The sequence below is a fragment of the Anabrus simplex genome, chromosome 1 (assembly GCF_040414725.1).
Source record: "Anabrus simplex isolate iqAnaSimp1 chromosome 1, ASM4041472v1, whole genome shotgun sequence".
NCBI classification, from domain to species: domain Eukaryota; kingdom Metazoa; phylum Arthropoda; class Insecta; order Orthoptera; family Tettigoniidae; genus Anabrus; species Anabrus simplex.
The window spans coordinates 1016928128-1016945727 of record NC_090265.1 but is presented as its reverse complement, the minus strand read 5'-3'; the positions used below and the strand labels follow the sequence as shown (position 1 = coordinate 1016945727).

The window sequence follows — 17600 nt, the reverse complement described above, 5'->3', positions numbered from 1 at the left end:
ATAAGTATAACAACTTACAACACTTCAAACGAAAAGAATGCAACAATAATGCAAGTTATATACTTACCTGTCTCAGCATTAATACTGGCAGCAAGATGAAAGTGAAGTCCAGGAGTAAGACCAGTTCCATGATACCCGTAACTATGGAAGTCGTGAACACTGTATGTAGAAGGAAGTGTAGGAATTGGTGAACCAGCCATCAAGCCACCTTGGTGCTGCTGGTTCTTGGCATGGCGTCTAATGTGAAAGCACGTTCTATCAAAAGAAATTGACATATATTACAATGAGAACTCTCAAGCACCATCTTCCAGATCAATGCACAGGGAGATTTCTTAATTTTATAAGAAGCTTAAATCGTGAATACTTCAAACCAGTTTTTTGATCATGACTAACTTATTGGTAATCTGATTACATACAATCTATTCTTAAAAACAACTGTGCAATTAGATCTCAGTAAGCAATATAATTAATGCTAAAATATTACAAATTACAATGATAAAGGTGAACCATCTTTAATGCCTATTTCTAAAACGCAGTAAGTGACAGTTTCAAAATCTGTCTACTGTTTCCGAACCTTGCCTGCTGGAGGGCATTCAAGGACACTTTCTGCCAACAAGAACTGACACAGCTTTCACACACTGTCCTTAAATAGCTTGTTTAACACATTGGAGACCGAGCCCGAGTGTGTATCAGGGTGGGATAACAGCGCAGACTAAACGCGCCCGAGGCTAACTCGGGCTCGCGTATTTGTTATATTGTCAACACAGTCAGAACAAGAATCAGGCGGGAACTATATATACCACTTTAAAGAACTTTTAATAATAATAATGCTATTTGCTTTACGTCCCACTAACTACTTTTATGGTCTTCGGAGACGCCGAGGTGCCGGAATTTAGTCCCGCACGAGTTCTTTTACGTGCCAGTGAATCTACCGTCACGAGGCTGTCGTATTTAAGCACCTTCAAATACCACCGGACTGAGCCAGGATTGAACCTGCCAAGTTCGGCTTAGAAGGCCAGCGCCTTAACCGTCTGAGCCACTCAGCCCGGCTAAAGAACTTTTATAACAGCTATACTGTGCATTCGTGTCCTCTGTTGTTGTTTTCTCAAACTTATAGCAGTTTATTTTTGCTCGAGTTTGCTTCTATACTCCTTGCTTCCAGCTGCTCGAGGCGTGCACTTTCAGAGTTTTCTTTACATTGTGCGATGTGTTTTGTTTCTGCTATCATGATTAGATCATCGAATAAAAGCAGAATTGTAGAGATTTTAGAAGAGATTTTTGCTGTCAGTGGTTCAGAAGAAGAGGTAGATTATTCAGATCTAGACCCTGATTTCGAACTTCATGTTAGTGATGAAGGTACTTATAACCTATTCTCTCATATTCCACCCAGGTGTAATTTTGCACTTCATAGTTTATTTAGCTAATGTTTCATGATTTTCATATGACTGGAGATTCATTTAGAATGAAGTGATGCAAGCGATGATAATTCAAAGGCAGGGACTGATTCACATTCGCCGGGTATTTTTGGTGATTTGGATGCACTTGCAAAACCTGTGCATATAAAGGAAAAGCGGAAAATGGGAAAGTAACTTGCAAAGAAACATGCTGGTGGTATCCAATGTGTTCTGTAGCACTTCTTGTCCCTGAATGCTTCAAACTATTCCACACTCAAGCTCATTATGTGTAAGACTTTGTTATCAGACTTCTTTTTTGTTGTTGCAAAAGGCATACTGTTGGAAAATGTGTAATGTGAAAAGTATTCAACAGGTCTTAATGAAACTTTCTAATCTGTAGAATAGACACTTAACTTTTGGTGATATATACCTGTTACAATTGAAACCTACCTACGATTTTCTACAATTCTTTTAAAAACCTTCAAAATATGGCGGTCTGCCTGCCCATATGCCACCTTAAGACATGGTCTCCAATGTGTTAATGAAACATCCAAGTACAGAAGACTAAATTATCCTTACATTGCTATGCTTCCCACCAATATGGAAAGAAAATTTTGGGTCGACATGAGATAAATCAAGCGTAAGCTTGAGGTAACCAATATGAAAGTAATAAGAACTACATTAATATAGAATGAATGCCATTCACATGAAACAATGGTTGTATAGAAGAAGAATTTTGAACTAAGGAGCACTGGACATAAAATTTATGTTCCATCATGTCTATCAAAACAATGAAGGAAACCTTTTACTATAACCGTTTTCAGCCATCACCAATATGATCATTTACTAGCATAATGCCAATTACCCATGAGTTAGCAGTGACAGGTGATGTCCATCCTCATAGAGTACCGATTGTTACCACATAAAACCAGAAATTCAACTAGTTTTCAAGAATAATTCAGCCTTTTATAGTCCATTTATGTTTAACAAGGAAAGGAGTACCTGAATACAAAATATTATACTCTGCACATGATATCCCACACAGAGAGTAACTTAATTTGCATGAGAAATGCATTTAAACTTTACAACACAACTACAGTTGAAGTCCATTATAGCAAGAATTCATAACAGCGAAAAATTTACTTGTTATAATGGACTGTCGTTATATCCGATTTTTCGTAAAAGTCTGGTAAAACCACATACACTTTAAAACTGGTATGAATCGGCAATCAGTTTGTTCAAAACTTGCTTTTTCGCAGGTGATTTCCACACTACAGCATACTCGTATGTTAATTTTCGAAATCCGATACTAAATGAAAGTGTGCGTTTAATTTTATTCTGAAAAAATTTTAGTATCACTTCAGAGGCATCTACGGCAAGTGTTCCAGTTTTCTTCTTCAAACAGCACCACCTAACCTAACCGTATATGTATCATGAAAACATATTTCAAGCGCATGTAGAGAAATTATCACCTCCTCGCTACAAGTTTATGGGAACAGCCTTTCCGAAATTTAATTAGACATGAGAAAATATAAACTATCGTGTGAAATCAGTGATGTACTCACTCTGCCATATCTTGAGGTGTATTACATTCTTACTTAATTTCAGAATATAACATTAAAATCAAGCGATCGTTTACTTCAGCCTTTATTTCTAATGATTTAACAACTGCTACTGACCACGTTACTTACGTATTTGTTACTAAAACATGTTCTCTTTCATTTCTAATCGTCTTTACAGAACAGCAGTTGATGGGCATTATTAATCAACTCCGACATCGCCTTCAAATGTCGACGAGGGCGCTCCCTAGTGGACATAGCGAGGAAACTACACCAATGTCGATCAATCGCATGCAAGGTAATCGCTGGGTACATAAATACTGGTAACTGAAAAAAAAAAAATGGTGTACACTTTATCGCCCGTAATAATGGATGCATCCGTGATAGGGCTCTCGCTATAACCGAAGGATAATACAGTCTAATATAGGAATTTTGAAGGAACGGCCAAAACTGTCGTTATAACGGGGTTCTCGTTATATCCCATACTCGCTATAGTGGTTTTCTACTGTACTTTGGATTGTGGAGAAATACTGGAAGAAAGGAAAAGATGGCACCTTTTATTTCTTAGATATTCAAAAGCCTTATGACAATTTATAAAGAAATTACGGGAATACCTTGTTAATGAAAGGTCAAAATAATGTATGAACACTGCCAATATTCAAAAGTCTTATGACAATTTATAAAAAAATCACGGGAATACCTTGTTAATGAAAGGTCAAAATAATGTATGAACACTGCCAATATTCAAAAGCCTTATGACAATTTATAAAGAAATTACGGGAATACCTTGTTAATGAAAGGTCAAAATAATGTATGAACACTGCCAAAGTTGTATCCATATAGCTGATGGATACTCAGAGTGGTTTGAGACAAGACTACAACAAGGTAATGTTCTGTCACCTCTTATTTTATCACTGTAATGGATGAAATAGTGAATGGAACTGACAATTAGAAAGAATTACCTGCAGCAGTCTTAGAGCCTTTTCCCATGAATAGACTCCAGTATCCCGTACATTTTGTGTAAATTTTTATGTGATGGTCTTTGATTTAAATGCTAAGCTAGTAGCAAGTCATCATACCACCCAATCTACCGTAAATTGTAGAGTTAAGGCCTTGGAAATCAAGTATCTGTGAATTTGTACATCACAGTAGGGTATTTACATTGTTAAGCTAGTAGTCTATCACTTGACCGCTCAATCTACAGTAAATCGTGGGGTTAAGGCATTTGTGAATTTCTATGCAATTGCCTTGTAGTTATTATGCTACACTGCTTATAATGAAATATTTGTAAAGGTTTAAGTTAATTTCAGCAAATTTTGCATCAATTTCTGCAAGGATGCTTTTAATTATTACAGTACACTACTTGTGTATCATTTTTAAATGTCAAGTTTCCTTGTTTCTCATTTTAAGGAACTTTTTAACTGTTCCATTCTTTTGTCATTGTGAAATTTGTTTAATAAAATTTCTTGTTTTGATTTAATTGTAATATTGTAATTTCATGTGAATTTGGAGAATGCCGTGTGAAATTGGAGTTGTTAGGATGTTTGTTGTATTTTGTTATATAATTTATGTCTTAATTTTATTGTTATGCTACTGTAAGTGGGGGTTTAAGGGGTTTCCATGACCTAATACTCAAATGACAACCTTGCCTGCATGTTGTATACCGTGCTTTAGACTGACAAGGCTCGGACGATCGAGTGACTCCCAGCACCCCCACGGTGCCAATGGTCTCTGTTGAGGGCGTATGAACGAACAGTGGGATGGGGCAATATATTGTCCTGGGGGTGGGAAACTGCCCCTAAAGCAAAGGCTACAGAAACCCATTGTATTTAAGATCCTAGATATATTCATTGCAAAGACATCATGGCACTGTCTTCTTTTGTTAGATGTTCTGGAGGTAAGACAGATTCCCAATTGGATTTCTGGGGCAAACAACAAAAGAAAAAGCAACAGGAAAGAAAAGTAATATGTACTGGGACTTGGAATGTCCAAACTCTTCTACGGTCACTGAAGAAGATGGCATACATGGATTTTGCCATGTGACAGAGCAAGATACCAAATAGATTATATTATAGCTGACAGGAAACCTTAAAAGCAAAATGAACGCGATTGGTTTAAGTGAAGTAAGAAGGCTAGCGCAGGCAAAATCAGAGTGAAGGAGTTACGATATATTATTCATGGAAAGAGAAAGGTGCACACAGAATAGAAAGAATCGTAAGAAATGAAAGAGCAAAACTAGTCCAGAGAGCAGTGTATGTAAATGACAGGCACATAACATTAAGGACAGGAGGGCCAATCAAAGATCTACTGATAATACAAGAACTGTATAATGTCGACATTACAATATTACAATTACATGGGAAACCTATATGGGATGAATGATAAACCTGACTTGACCACAGAGATGAAAGAAGAGACAGACAAATGAAAAAGGATCGCCAATTTTGTAATCTGAAATATAAAAAAAAAATAAAGAATGGCGAATCTAGACGAATAGATCTGTTCTCTTTGAAATTCACTTATATCATTTGAAAATCCATAGTAGAACATAATTTTTCGGGTTTCGTTGGCAGGTGCTGTGTTCATATGATCATGCTAGGCGGATGTGTTAGCATTTCAGTCCGTATAGGATTTCTTCAATATGTATAGATTTCAAGGCTTGATATTGATAAATTATGAAGAAAATACACTAAAATAAACAGAAGATAATTTATGAAGAATATACACTCATAAATAATGATCTAAATGTCACCAGATTATGTATATACTGATCGTTGTAATGCATTACACACTCACAGAAATTACTGGAGAGATATAAATATTCAAGAATTATGTGCTATGAAATAGAAAAAAGCATGGAACACAGAGAGCAACAATGCATTTCCTGCATTTGGTACGAACAGTGCTGGAGCATTCCTTTCCATATTAGCATCATCAATTGTAGGGCGCTATGAGGTGATCAATCCCGTCGAGGTGTATGTCGTCACTGGCTCTGCTCTGCTGGATGCTATACCCTGAAGTGACCTCTTCCTATTGGCATCATTTTAAATTTGTTAAGATATGTCTGCACAATATGATTATTAAATTCTAGATGTGATAAATCACATCCATACCACTGTAGTAGGAACAACGAATTGTGAACGAAAAAGTTCAGGAGCCATGTGATCATTTCTTTCCACATATACCAACTCTGTGGTACAACACATTCTGGGCCATCCTGTCTGTTCCACCCATTTAATCATGGTAAGCTCCAAACACAGCCAGCTGCTTGACACTATCATATTCACAAAGACGCACACGAGATGCTGTCAATTGTGTACACTGTTTTATTTTCAAGTTATATATATAGTTGCACATCAAATGAACCACCATCATGAACTAAATCGACTGCACATTAGCACGTCAACCAACTACAGAACACTTGTACCAACACAACATAACCACTTCACTGGCAAAACCACAACATGAGTTCACATACTTAACTCGACTAATGACTTTCACTAACAACTCAACAACCCAAGAGTGCCCTTTTATATACCTCGTCTGGCCAGGCTTCTAGAAAAGAATTACAACATGCTTTCTCGTATCTTCTCGAGTCTGCAATAACCTATATACAAATGAATAGAACATTCTGTAAAAATCGAGTGACAAAGGTGCGTTGGTCTAGACCAGGGCCTCTCAGAGTGCATGCGCGTGGTGCATGCACTGTGCACGGTGCAAAAGACGACTTCGCTTGGTTGACCAGAGTGCAGACCCCTCCACTCCTCTCTCCCTACACCTGTCTCACCCGTTCGGCCTGTCTCCGCGTTCCTCACCTTCACTGCTGTTTCTCCCCCACTGCGAAATGTTTATGTGTGGTGAGCGGAGACGCTCAGTTGTATGGGACAAGGTTACCAGTGTTATTAAAAAATTAAAAAGAAAGTGAATTAGAAATACACATACATGTTTGAGAGGAATGTAAACATAATTTTTTTAAAAAGCAGAACCCGTAACCAAAATGAAAATGCTACAGTACTGGAACAAACCTCATTTGTGGATATAGAATATTCTTCTTCAAGGTGTTTCAACTTCCTTAATTCTTTCTCTCTGACGTGTCCTATGATTTCGCAATAATTTTCCGAATGTAGTCTGTTGTAGTGTCTTTCAGTAGACGATTTTTTTACGCACGTAATTATCGTCCCACAGATTAAGCATTTGGCGTTATCGTCACGACAGACAAAAAAAAAATACGAAAGATCCCAGTTCGATTGAAATGGACTTTCGGAAGTCTTTGCTGTCTTCGAAACAGGTTGCTCCATTATTATGTAGTTGTCGTGCGCTTATCTATTTCACTGATAAACACGTCTACCACCAAACGCTTCGTCGCTCTCAGCACACTACACCATCCGAGTCAAGCCGAGTTGAGGCGAAGCGCACCGATGCACAGTGCACAGAGCCTATGCACCTCGCTCTGCACGCGTGAGAGTTTGGGCGTTTGAGAGGCCCTGGTCTAGACTATTACCTTGTGCTGCACAACATTACATTGGATTTATACATCATATTTACAGGTAATAATAAATTATATACTATTAATTGTGTATTCCTACATTAAATAGTCATATTAAAAATCATACAGCAGAAATATCGTGACATAAGCTCAGATGTTTTGTTACACAAGAGAGATCATACAACACACAAATAAACGAAACGACCACGATTTATACTAAATAAAGTCTGTACATAAGTAAATAATAATAATAATAATAACAATAATAATAATAATAATAATAATAATAATAACAGACGTAAACAACTTCATAAATCGAAAAATCAGCTACACCTCACAAGTAGTAGTAGTAGTAACAACAACAACAACACCACCACCACCTACTAATCAAGCACTATATTTTCACTATTTACCCATGTGTTTAGAGAACTGTTCCCAAGTTATACTAGTCCATTACACATTTTCATCAAAATGTACTTTTCTTTTCTCTGCTTGGGATTGTCACGTCACTATAGAAACTGGTTCAATGCAATGGCAAGTTGATGCTACGGTAACTACAGAGTTATCAACACTACGAACAATACTTCTGTAGCATGTACCTTCAGTAGCGTTTGATGGTGTGGTATATATCACAGGTCCCGGGATGTAGAGGGAACTGGAGATGATGCCCCACTTGCTTTCATATATTCTATGAAATGTCTCTACAGACCTTCTACATGAAGATCAGAAATGTGTGGTTTTTGTTGCAAATTCTTTTTCTGACATTGTTCAAACGCACTGAAAAGGGTACACTGAAGAAAGTAGCAGAACACTTTCTTAGGCTACTTTGTAGTTTTCCTCACGAATGGATACATTGACAGATATTGATCTGCAGTATCCACTCCATGCATACGCTGGTTGTCAGCTATGCATTCTGGCTTCATGATGGTTTTCCAAATAAAATTCACTGTACTTCATTTTGGCTGAATGCATTGTTGAGATAGTAATAACTTTTTTATCCATCCATAACTGCACTCCCTAATGAAGGTCATTTCCCCCCTTCATATGTTTCACTTGCCCTGTGAAATTTTTTAGGTACTTGCTTGTTTTGTCTTATTGCACCACATGCAATAATATTCTGTTCATGCAGCTCTTTTGCTAACCCAACTCTATTATAGAAATCGTCCAAGTACACTACACAACCCAAACCATTAGATTAGTCATTAGAAGAAAGATTGCATCCCACAGTGAAACACTGCTTGCACCATAAATTTTGAGACTGCAAATGTATTGTTACTACTTAACCATTCGCTGGTATCATTCTTCGATGAGTTTGTTGTAGGAGGCTTGTCCAGTACGATGGAATGATAGCTCACATTGTCCATTTCAATGACAGATGTCGCTCACGTCTGTAGGTTTAACCTACAAATACCCTACACGTGACCCCTGGGTGGAGCTAAGAGAGCAACAATATATTTGGCAGCCAGTCTATCACTGTGATCTCCTGGCTATTACATACAATGACATATCAAACACGTCGCAACAGCTCCTTTAAGAGCTCCCTAACAAGAAACATTGAACTAACCATTCGACTCCTCCAATTAAATGCCAAAAGTATCAGCAAAGCAAAGTGTGACTATCTATCTAAACTCTTATTGGACAACAATTTTGATATTGTCGCCATTCAGGAAGCACATGTTTCTAATGCAGATCAGTTTCGAAGCAGAGGTAGTATCCCTGGTTATACTGATCTTGGAGTGACATATCACAATGTGTACAGAATAGCCACCTACATCCATAACATAAATGAAGCCTTGCTTATTTCTGAAAATACGGATGGAAATATACATACAGTTGTCACACAGTTGCATGGCATCACTATAACAAATGTCTATAAACTACCTAACATTCCCTGGCCTGAACATGTCTTACATACTGCAAAGCATCCTGCAGTTTATGTTGGTGATTTTAACAGTTATCATGGACTCTGGAAGTACTCCAGAAATGATGAAAATGGAAGAATGCTTGTGAAATGGACAGAGGAAAATGACCTCGATTCAATTTTTGATGCTAAAGACAAGGCCACATTTAGATCAGCTGCATGGAACAAAGTTACAAATCCAGACCTCTGTTTTGTAAGCTGTAATGAAAGTGGTTTTCCTGAAAACACCACGAGAAAAGTGATTGGCGAATTTCCACATAGCCAACATAAGCACATCCTAATTGAAATTGGTATCACAATCCCTGTATTAGATCAACACACAATCTTATTGGAACTTTTGTAAAGCTGACTGGACAAATTTCACAGCATAACTTGATAAGTGCATCCGATGGATTCCTCCTAAATCTAACTACAGGCATTTTGCTGGTGCAGTTATAGGAACAGCTAAGAAGTTCATTCCAAGAGGTTACCACAAAGAATATAATATCCCTGAAAGAAAGTGAAGCACTATATCAAGACTTTCAACGATGCGGAGATCCTAACACAGCAACCGAGCTTCTATCCAGTTTGGACTCATCTAGAAGGCATAAGTGGATAGAAACAGTTGAGAGGATAGATTTTACTCGCTCTAGCAGAGAAGCTTGGAGTTTTCTCATAAAATTAGGAGAAAGCCCACCAGTATGCAGAGAACAGGCTGAAGTTACATCAGATCAAATTGCCTCCCACATCATTGCAACGTCACGAGTTCCAGGTGACAACAAACACTCCAAATATATTAGACGACAACTTCAAGTCTTGAAGTCAACAGCGTCTTGGTCTTCAGAATATGCAAATCCCTTCACAGTATCCGAGATTGATACAGCATTGAAAGGTATAAAACCATTTAAAACTACTGGCTTCGATGGAATTCATCCTGAGTTCTTGATCAATCTAGGACAAAATGCAAAGAAATGGTTGGCAACAATTTTACAGACAATTTACTAACTGGACACATGCCATTGGAGTTCGAAAAGGCTAAGATAATTGCAATTTTAAAACCTGGCAAACCCAACAACAAGCCATATAATTATTGCCCCATAGCTCTCCTTAGCTGTTGCTACAAACATTTTGAAAGACTCGTATTTAACAGAATAAATAGTACCATTTTACAGCACATTCCCATGGATCAGGCAGCCTTCAGACCAGGTCGCAGCTGTTGTGATCAAGTTTTGGCACTTACAACATTCATAGAAATGGGGTTCCAAAGAAGACTGAAAACATCTGCTGCTTTTGTTGCTGCTGCATTTGATACCGTGCGGAGGGAAGGTATGGTCTATAAACTTCTTCGGGTCATACCATGCAGAAAAATAGCAAGACTTATTAACAATATGCTGAGTGATAGGAGGCTTCAGGTTATCATCGGGAACAATGTGAGCAAGGAGAGGAAACTTAAAAATGGTTTGCCTCAAGGTTCAGTCCTAGCACCACTCCTATTCAGCTTGTATACACAGTATCTCATCTTCCTGAAGTTACATCAAGGAAATTCTGATACGCTGATGAAATAGTATTAGCTGTGCAACACAAAGAACTGGAGAAAACTGAAGAGATGTTAACAAGGGATTTGTCCACTTTGGAAACTTACTTCAGGAACTGGAGACTTAAGCCCAGCACCAATAAAATGGAGGTGTCTTGTTTCCATTTTAACAATCACTTAGCAGATAAAAAATTGAACACGAGTTTCTGTGGCAGGATACTTGACCGCAACTGTAACCCAAAATATCTTTGAGTAACCTTGAATCAAACACTATCCTACAAGCAACATCTGCTGAAGTCCGCACAGAAACTGAAAACACGTAACAACATCATTCATAAGCTTGGTGGAACTACCTGGGGTTCTTTGGCAAGCATTTTAAGGTCTTCAGCTTTAGGCTTTGTGTATTCAAGTGCTGAGTATTGTGCTCCAGTATGGATGAACAGTCATCACACAAGACTTACCGATACTCAGTCAGGACAAATATTTCAGCTTCCCTATGGGAATCAACATCTATATCAACTGAACTGAATTCCACTATGCGCACAATAACTGGCACAATTCAATCTACGCCAACTCACTGGCTCCCGCTTTTATCTGGAATAATGCCATCTGATTTACACAGATCCACTGCTCTCATCAAGGAATTCAATAAAATCTTAAGGAACCCCGATCTATCTGTACATGAAGATCTACGAACTATCAACCAAAACAGATTACGGTCATACCATCCAACTTTATGTAACTCCTTAGACATGGTTGCTAGAGGCTACAACCCAACTATAGAGTGGAAAAGATGGAGGGAAGCAGCAACGGAGATGCACCTGCACAGTATGTTCTCGAATGCCAAACTTCCGAGTGAATTCCAGCTACCATGTAAAATATGGTCTGTTCTGAACAGAATAAGAACAGGCCATGGCAGATGCAGAGACAAGTTGTTTAAATGGAACAAGGGTCCGACACCCGCGTGCACCTGCGGAGCTGCACGACAAACCATACATCATATTGTCAGAAAGTGTGAAACGCAGGCATACACAGGCAGCAAAGTGGATTTTCTGATGGAAACTCCATAAGCAATACAGTGGATCAATGATCTTGACATACAGTTGTAAGGAGTCTTTTCTTGTTCATATGTACGTAGGTGGATCAAAAGTTAGTTGCACTAACGCGCCGCAGCAGCGCGCTGTGTGTCGCAAACGTGGGCACAGCGGAGAAAGGGACAGACTCTGCCCACACATCTGTTAGGCAGGTCACTGTGGTGTCTCGTCTAGTATTGTGTGAATAGCGGCCAAATGCAATGGCGCGTCAACTGGACGTTCACTCCAAATATGAGGTGCGTGCGACAATCCGATTCCTATGGGCCAAAAGGAAGAATTGTACGGACATTCGTGAAATTAGTGCTGTGTATGAGGAGCGACACCACTGCAGGCCATACATGTGATAAGCACAATGCAGTGCCGACGTACGTACCGGCGTGCTAGCCGGCCAGTGTCTTGGAAAAGGTGCGGTATCCAACTGATGAGCCCATGCCACACTCTGGGCGAAACACTGGTAACTTTTGACGATTGAGTTTCCTGAATTTTATTTATAAGATTGACAACATTAAAACAAACAAAAATCTCAAGAGAAAATATATAAATTATTTCTACAAGTGAAAGCAGGCGTCAAGGAAACACTTGGACATATTCTCTATGGAATATTGTACTAATGAATATTCTTTTCTTAATTCATGAAAAAAAAAAAAAGGTCAATTTATAAATTAAAAATTATACAATTTATAAGTAATTGTCAAAATGAAGAAATCCAGTTATCACAATGTGGCTCTTATTATTAATGCAGATGAAAATATTACTAATTCCTAGTTGTCAATTCTTATTAAGCCTGCTTTCCTTTGGAACAGTAACTCCTGTCATTCTTTCACAGTCTTGTGTCTGGTGTAATATTGATGATGCATTCCTCCTTGCTCTTGCACCTGAGGTGGAGGAGCGAGAGATACATCCCTTCTTCACCCCCTAGGCCGTTACCTACTGTGTCACCCGGGTTCAGTAGCATGCCTCACCCTTTGGCTATGTTACTTAGGGGAATTTCTAAGTTTTCTATTAATTCTAATAATGTCATCTCATTTTTAAGATTCTTAGTTGAATTTCAAGATCACGCTCTAGTGTTTTCTCTTTCCCCTTCTCAAATTCTTCAAATTATCCTTACTCCATAGGTGTCCTCTCGGACAAAATAGAGCCATAGCTGAGCAATCTTCTATAGAAGATTTCCATGCAAACCTTCTGGTGAATTTCATTCCGGCTAGGGCAATGTCCTCTCTAATAGAAGTACTATTACAGAGTACAGCGACTGGATGAAAATCTCGCTGACATCATCCAGGATATTTCTACACAAGGGTATTCTCTCTTCATTTCCCGGAAAATCAAATTGTGCAGACAATTGTTGAAGGGATTTCCCTGCCCTACAGGTCGTACTTGTGTTTTGCGTCGTGTCCTCAAACTTTTGCTGAATTAGAGGCTATGGCGGTCTCATCTGAAGGAGTTAGGTATGCCGACACCTTGCGAGACGCTAAGGAGCCCGCTCCGTCTTTGAGCAACTTTCGGCCTCAACCTCGCCGAACTTTCACCACCCGCAAATGCTATGCTTGTGGGTCGACATATCATCTGCGTAACAAGTGCCATTTGATTAAATCCAAAAGGGACAAAGAATGGAGCAGGTTCATCACGAGGGTGTTTCAAGTGTGGCTTCTTTAATCACATCGCCAAGAATTTCCCTAATGCCAATAGCACTGCCTCCTGTAACTTTTGGTGCAACCTCCACCAACTCGAATAATCGAAAGCGACTAGTGGCATCGGCTGAGTCGGCAAAGTCATCTTCCCAAGACTCAGCCCCGGTCAAAACCACCGAAAGCTCGGAACAGGGTAGAAGTTCTTCTAACCCCGCATTTGAATGCCCTAAGGAATGCCGTAGGATTGCAGCGGAGTCCCCCGCTCTGGTACCTTTTCTCAAAATTGAGTTGAACAATGAACCGGTTACAGCCCTGTTAGACTTTGAGAGTGCTTGTTCTATTATTTCGGCAGAATGGTACTCAAAATTGAAGTCTGTTTGTAAATTTTCTGACTACTGTTCATCTTTGGTTCAATGTGTTTCGGCCAATTCCTCTAACTTAGAAATTTTAGGTTTCATCTTTGCCAAAATTTGGATTTCTAAATTTACTTGGAAAGTAAAACTGTTTGTGGTTAAGCACTTGTCTTGCCCCATAATATTAGGAGCAGACTTCATGTCTCATACTGGTCTAGTGCTCGACATTCAGAGCAAGTCGTGCACTTTCAAATTTGCTAGTAACTGCAACATTCCTTTGCTTAAGTGTAGTTCTGCATCATGTTCATCTGTTTCGCCTACCCAGGATGAGATGTTAGACCTTAGACATCTACCTGAGGAGCAGGCTGATAGTATTCGTCAATTGTGTCAGTCGTTTCCGGATGTATTTTCTGACACTCTTGGTGTTACTGACCTTATTGAATACAAGATCGAAGTTACCGATTCGATTCGAGTTAGGTTTCCACCTTATAGTTGTCTCCTCCTAAAATGAAGGCCCTCAAGGAAATCATCTATCAGATGTTAAAGGATGGTATTATTCGACCTTCTAAGTCGGCGTATTCCTCGCCTATTTTTCTGGTACCGAAACCCCAAGGTGGCTTCACGCCTGTTATTGACTATAGGGCATTAAATCGGAAGGTGGTGTTACAATCTGTGCCTCTTCCCGAACTTCACTCTTGTTTTTCATGGTTTCGGAAAGCTAAGTTCTTCACCAACTTAGACCTTAATCAGGCGTACAATCAGATCCCTCTACCAGAAGAATCAAAACATCTAACAGCTTTTGCCATGGATTGGAACTTGTATGAGTACAACCGCGTGCCTTTCGTGCTCCGCACGGGGGCAGCCATGCTCACAGGACTGCTAGATAGGGTCTTCTCTGACATCAAGTTTGAATACTTGTATCATTATCTGGATGATGTCGTCTTATTTTCTGAGACCTTTGAAGAACATCTAGATCATCTAAAAGAGGTCCTTAATCGCCTTCATAAGGCAGGTTTGACTGTGAAGTTATCTAAGGTAGCTTTTGCTAAGCCTTCTATGTCATTCCTAGGGCATATTGTGTCGCCCGATGGCGTTTCGATCGATCATTCTAGGACACAGGCTATCTGTGATTTCAAACCACCTAAGGACATCAAAGGTATTGTCAGATTCATAGCCATGGTGAATTTCTTCAGGAAATTTATTCCCAACTTCGCTAACAGAGCGGCGCCCTTGAACTTACTTCGTAGGAAAGGTGTCAAATTTGAGTGGGGGCCATCTCAACAGGCCGCTTTTGAAGATCTGAAATTAGCCCTTTGTAATGCCCCTGTCCTGGCTATGCCTGATTTCTCGAAAAAATTCATCGTTCAAACCGACACCTCGTCGTCAGTGGTGGCTGGTGTGCTTCTTCAAGAAACTGAACTCGGAAGGTGACCCATCGCCTATGCATCTAGGACACTATCGGCTCAAGAAGCCAAATATTCTATCTATGAACTTGAGGGTTTGGCAGTCTTATTTGCATTAGAGAAGTTCCGTCTCTATCTGGAACACGTCAAGTTCGACCCGGAAACTGATAACCAAGCGCTAAGTTGGGTCTTAGCTAGGCCGCATCGTACTGGTCATATAGCCCGATGGGCCATCAGAATTTCTGCCTTCCAGTTTGATGTTAGGCACATCAGAGGATCTGAAAATGTTGTTGCGGATGGACTAAGCCGCATGTTTGCTAATGATGTGGAGACCTCCGAATTGGAAAATCGTTCCTTTCTTCTCGCGCCCATACTTTCGGGCATTAATGCCATTCTAACGGATGCCCGCATGTTGTTCAGGGATACTGAAAAATATCAACGTGAAGATCCTATGCTGGCCCCTATTATTGAATCCCTTTCTTCTGGGGAACATGTCGTCCCTTATGTGTTGAGGAACGGGGTTTTATGTTGCCTGTCGAGGCATGATCAAAAGATGAAAGTTGTGGTTCCAGCTGTCCTTGTACCTATGATCTTCAAGCACTACCATGAGACCCCATTAGGGGTGCATTTAGGCATCTTCAAAACGAGAAAAGATCCAAGAGATGTTTATTTGGAAAGGTATGGACGGTGAAATTCCAGAATATGTGTGTAACTTTTAAATTCACCAATAAAAGTGAGAGGGTGTGGCTAGTTTAATCTTGAATGGTCTCGAACTTTCCCTGAGGGTTTATAAAATGCTGATTTTCTCGTCTCTTGGCCAATTGATTGTCATCGAACCTAGTGTGAGTGTCAAGCAGGAGGCGGGCAGCGCCTCTCATCAGGCAGCAGTATTCTGACAAAGTAATGGCCACATAACATTATTTCTTGCTTGCTCCGCAGTTTAATCTGAGGGAAAGGTCCGAATCATCACCTATGTAACCTACTTTTCTGAAAATGTAACTGCTGCCATCTTATGTAATAACTTCATAAAATCTTTAACTGTAAATCGGGGATAGAGAGTGATGTACCCTCTCAAGCTCCCCTTCATATTGGTTTGAGGTGACTACGTTTTGTAACTGGTTTTCCTTCCTTTCCGTTATGTCTTAATTTATTCTTATACGAGTCACCTCAGTAGTTTGGGAATAGCCCCTGTTTCACCGGCCTAGTGCCCGTTAGGTTTTAAGTGTTCTTATCTAGGAGCGCAGGCATTTGCCTCCTTTCATTTTGTATTCGGGCCATTTATTTTCTGTTATTTCTCTTTACACGAAGGCTCTATAGGTAGGGTACAAGATACCCGTTTCAATTGCTAGGTTGGGCCATGGACGGCCAAAAGGTGTAAGATATTTGGGTGTTGCCTTGAGTAGGCTTGAGAACAGAGCACGTTAGCTCCTTTTCTAGTGCTGTAAAGATGCCTCTGGGAGGCCTGATATTGTATATTGGGAGCAAGTGCACCGTGGATTTAGGGGATTTATGCCCTGTGAACAAATTTATGCTCGTCTGCAAAATGTGAGCTGGGAACTCCAAAAATTGAAAAACTAGGGGCTTGTAGCCTGAGAGTGTTAAAGTCCTGAAATCTTGGATTTTTCTAAGTCTTGTTTCTAATTTTGGACCTGAAATGCCATTGTTATCTCACTAAGTGAAAGGTTGTTAAGTTTGTTGTTTTTCAAAAATATAACCTTCAGTTAAGTTTTTAAATTCTTTTCTTGACATTGTAGTTAGACCCATTGATCCCGGTACCTTCTTTCACCTCTTCTGCTCCACGATTTAACTCCGTAACAGTATATATGTATATCATTTTTTTCTGTACTCAACCTGATTGTATGGGCCATACGCTAAATAAATAAATAGATGTGGGCTGGAGATAAGGTAACAGCTGACTCAAAAAACATTCTCTGAACACTTCTCCATTCATTTCAGTGTGGTAGGCTGAATATTTTAATTTCATTTTTGCCCTGGTCACTAATTTACTCTCTGATACAAATTCAGTTGCAGCAGAACCAGCATGACATATGAGGTGGCCATCTTTACCTACAGGAACTTATAAACCCCTTTGTCCATCTGTTGACTGCTTAATAATCGATCTTGTGTGGTACTGGTTCACCAGGTCTCATGAAAATAATACACATTGTGAATACTCTTCTCTTGAATTTTGTGCATTGTTCACAGAAATGTCATTCGGGCAGCAACAATATTGCTACATTCCATTAAAA

The 17600-nt window shown here is 39.4% G+C and overlaps 1 protein-coding gene across 2 annotated transcripts in view; it reads right to left on the bottom strand.

Moving 5' to 3' along the window:
- Rbcn-3A (Rabconnectin-3A) overlaps positions 1–17600 on the bottom strand; it is a 732274-nt gene that overhangs the window by 665723 nt on the left and 48951 nt on the right. For both annotated transcript variants that reach the window (XM_067136957.2, XM_067136958.2), the window contains exon 7: positions 68–255. In XM_067136957.2, the coding sequence (XP_066993058.2) occupies positions 68–255 (188 nt within the window). The remainder of the gene's footprint in view (positions 1–67; positions 256–17600) is intronic.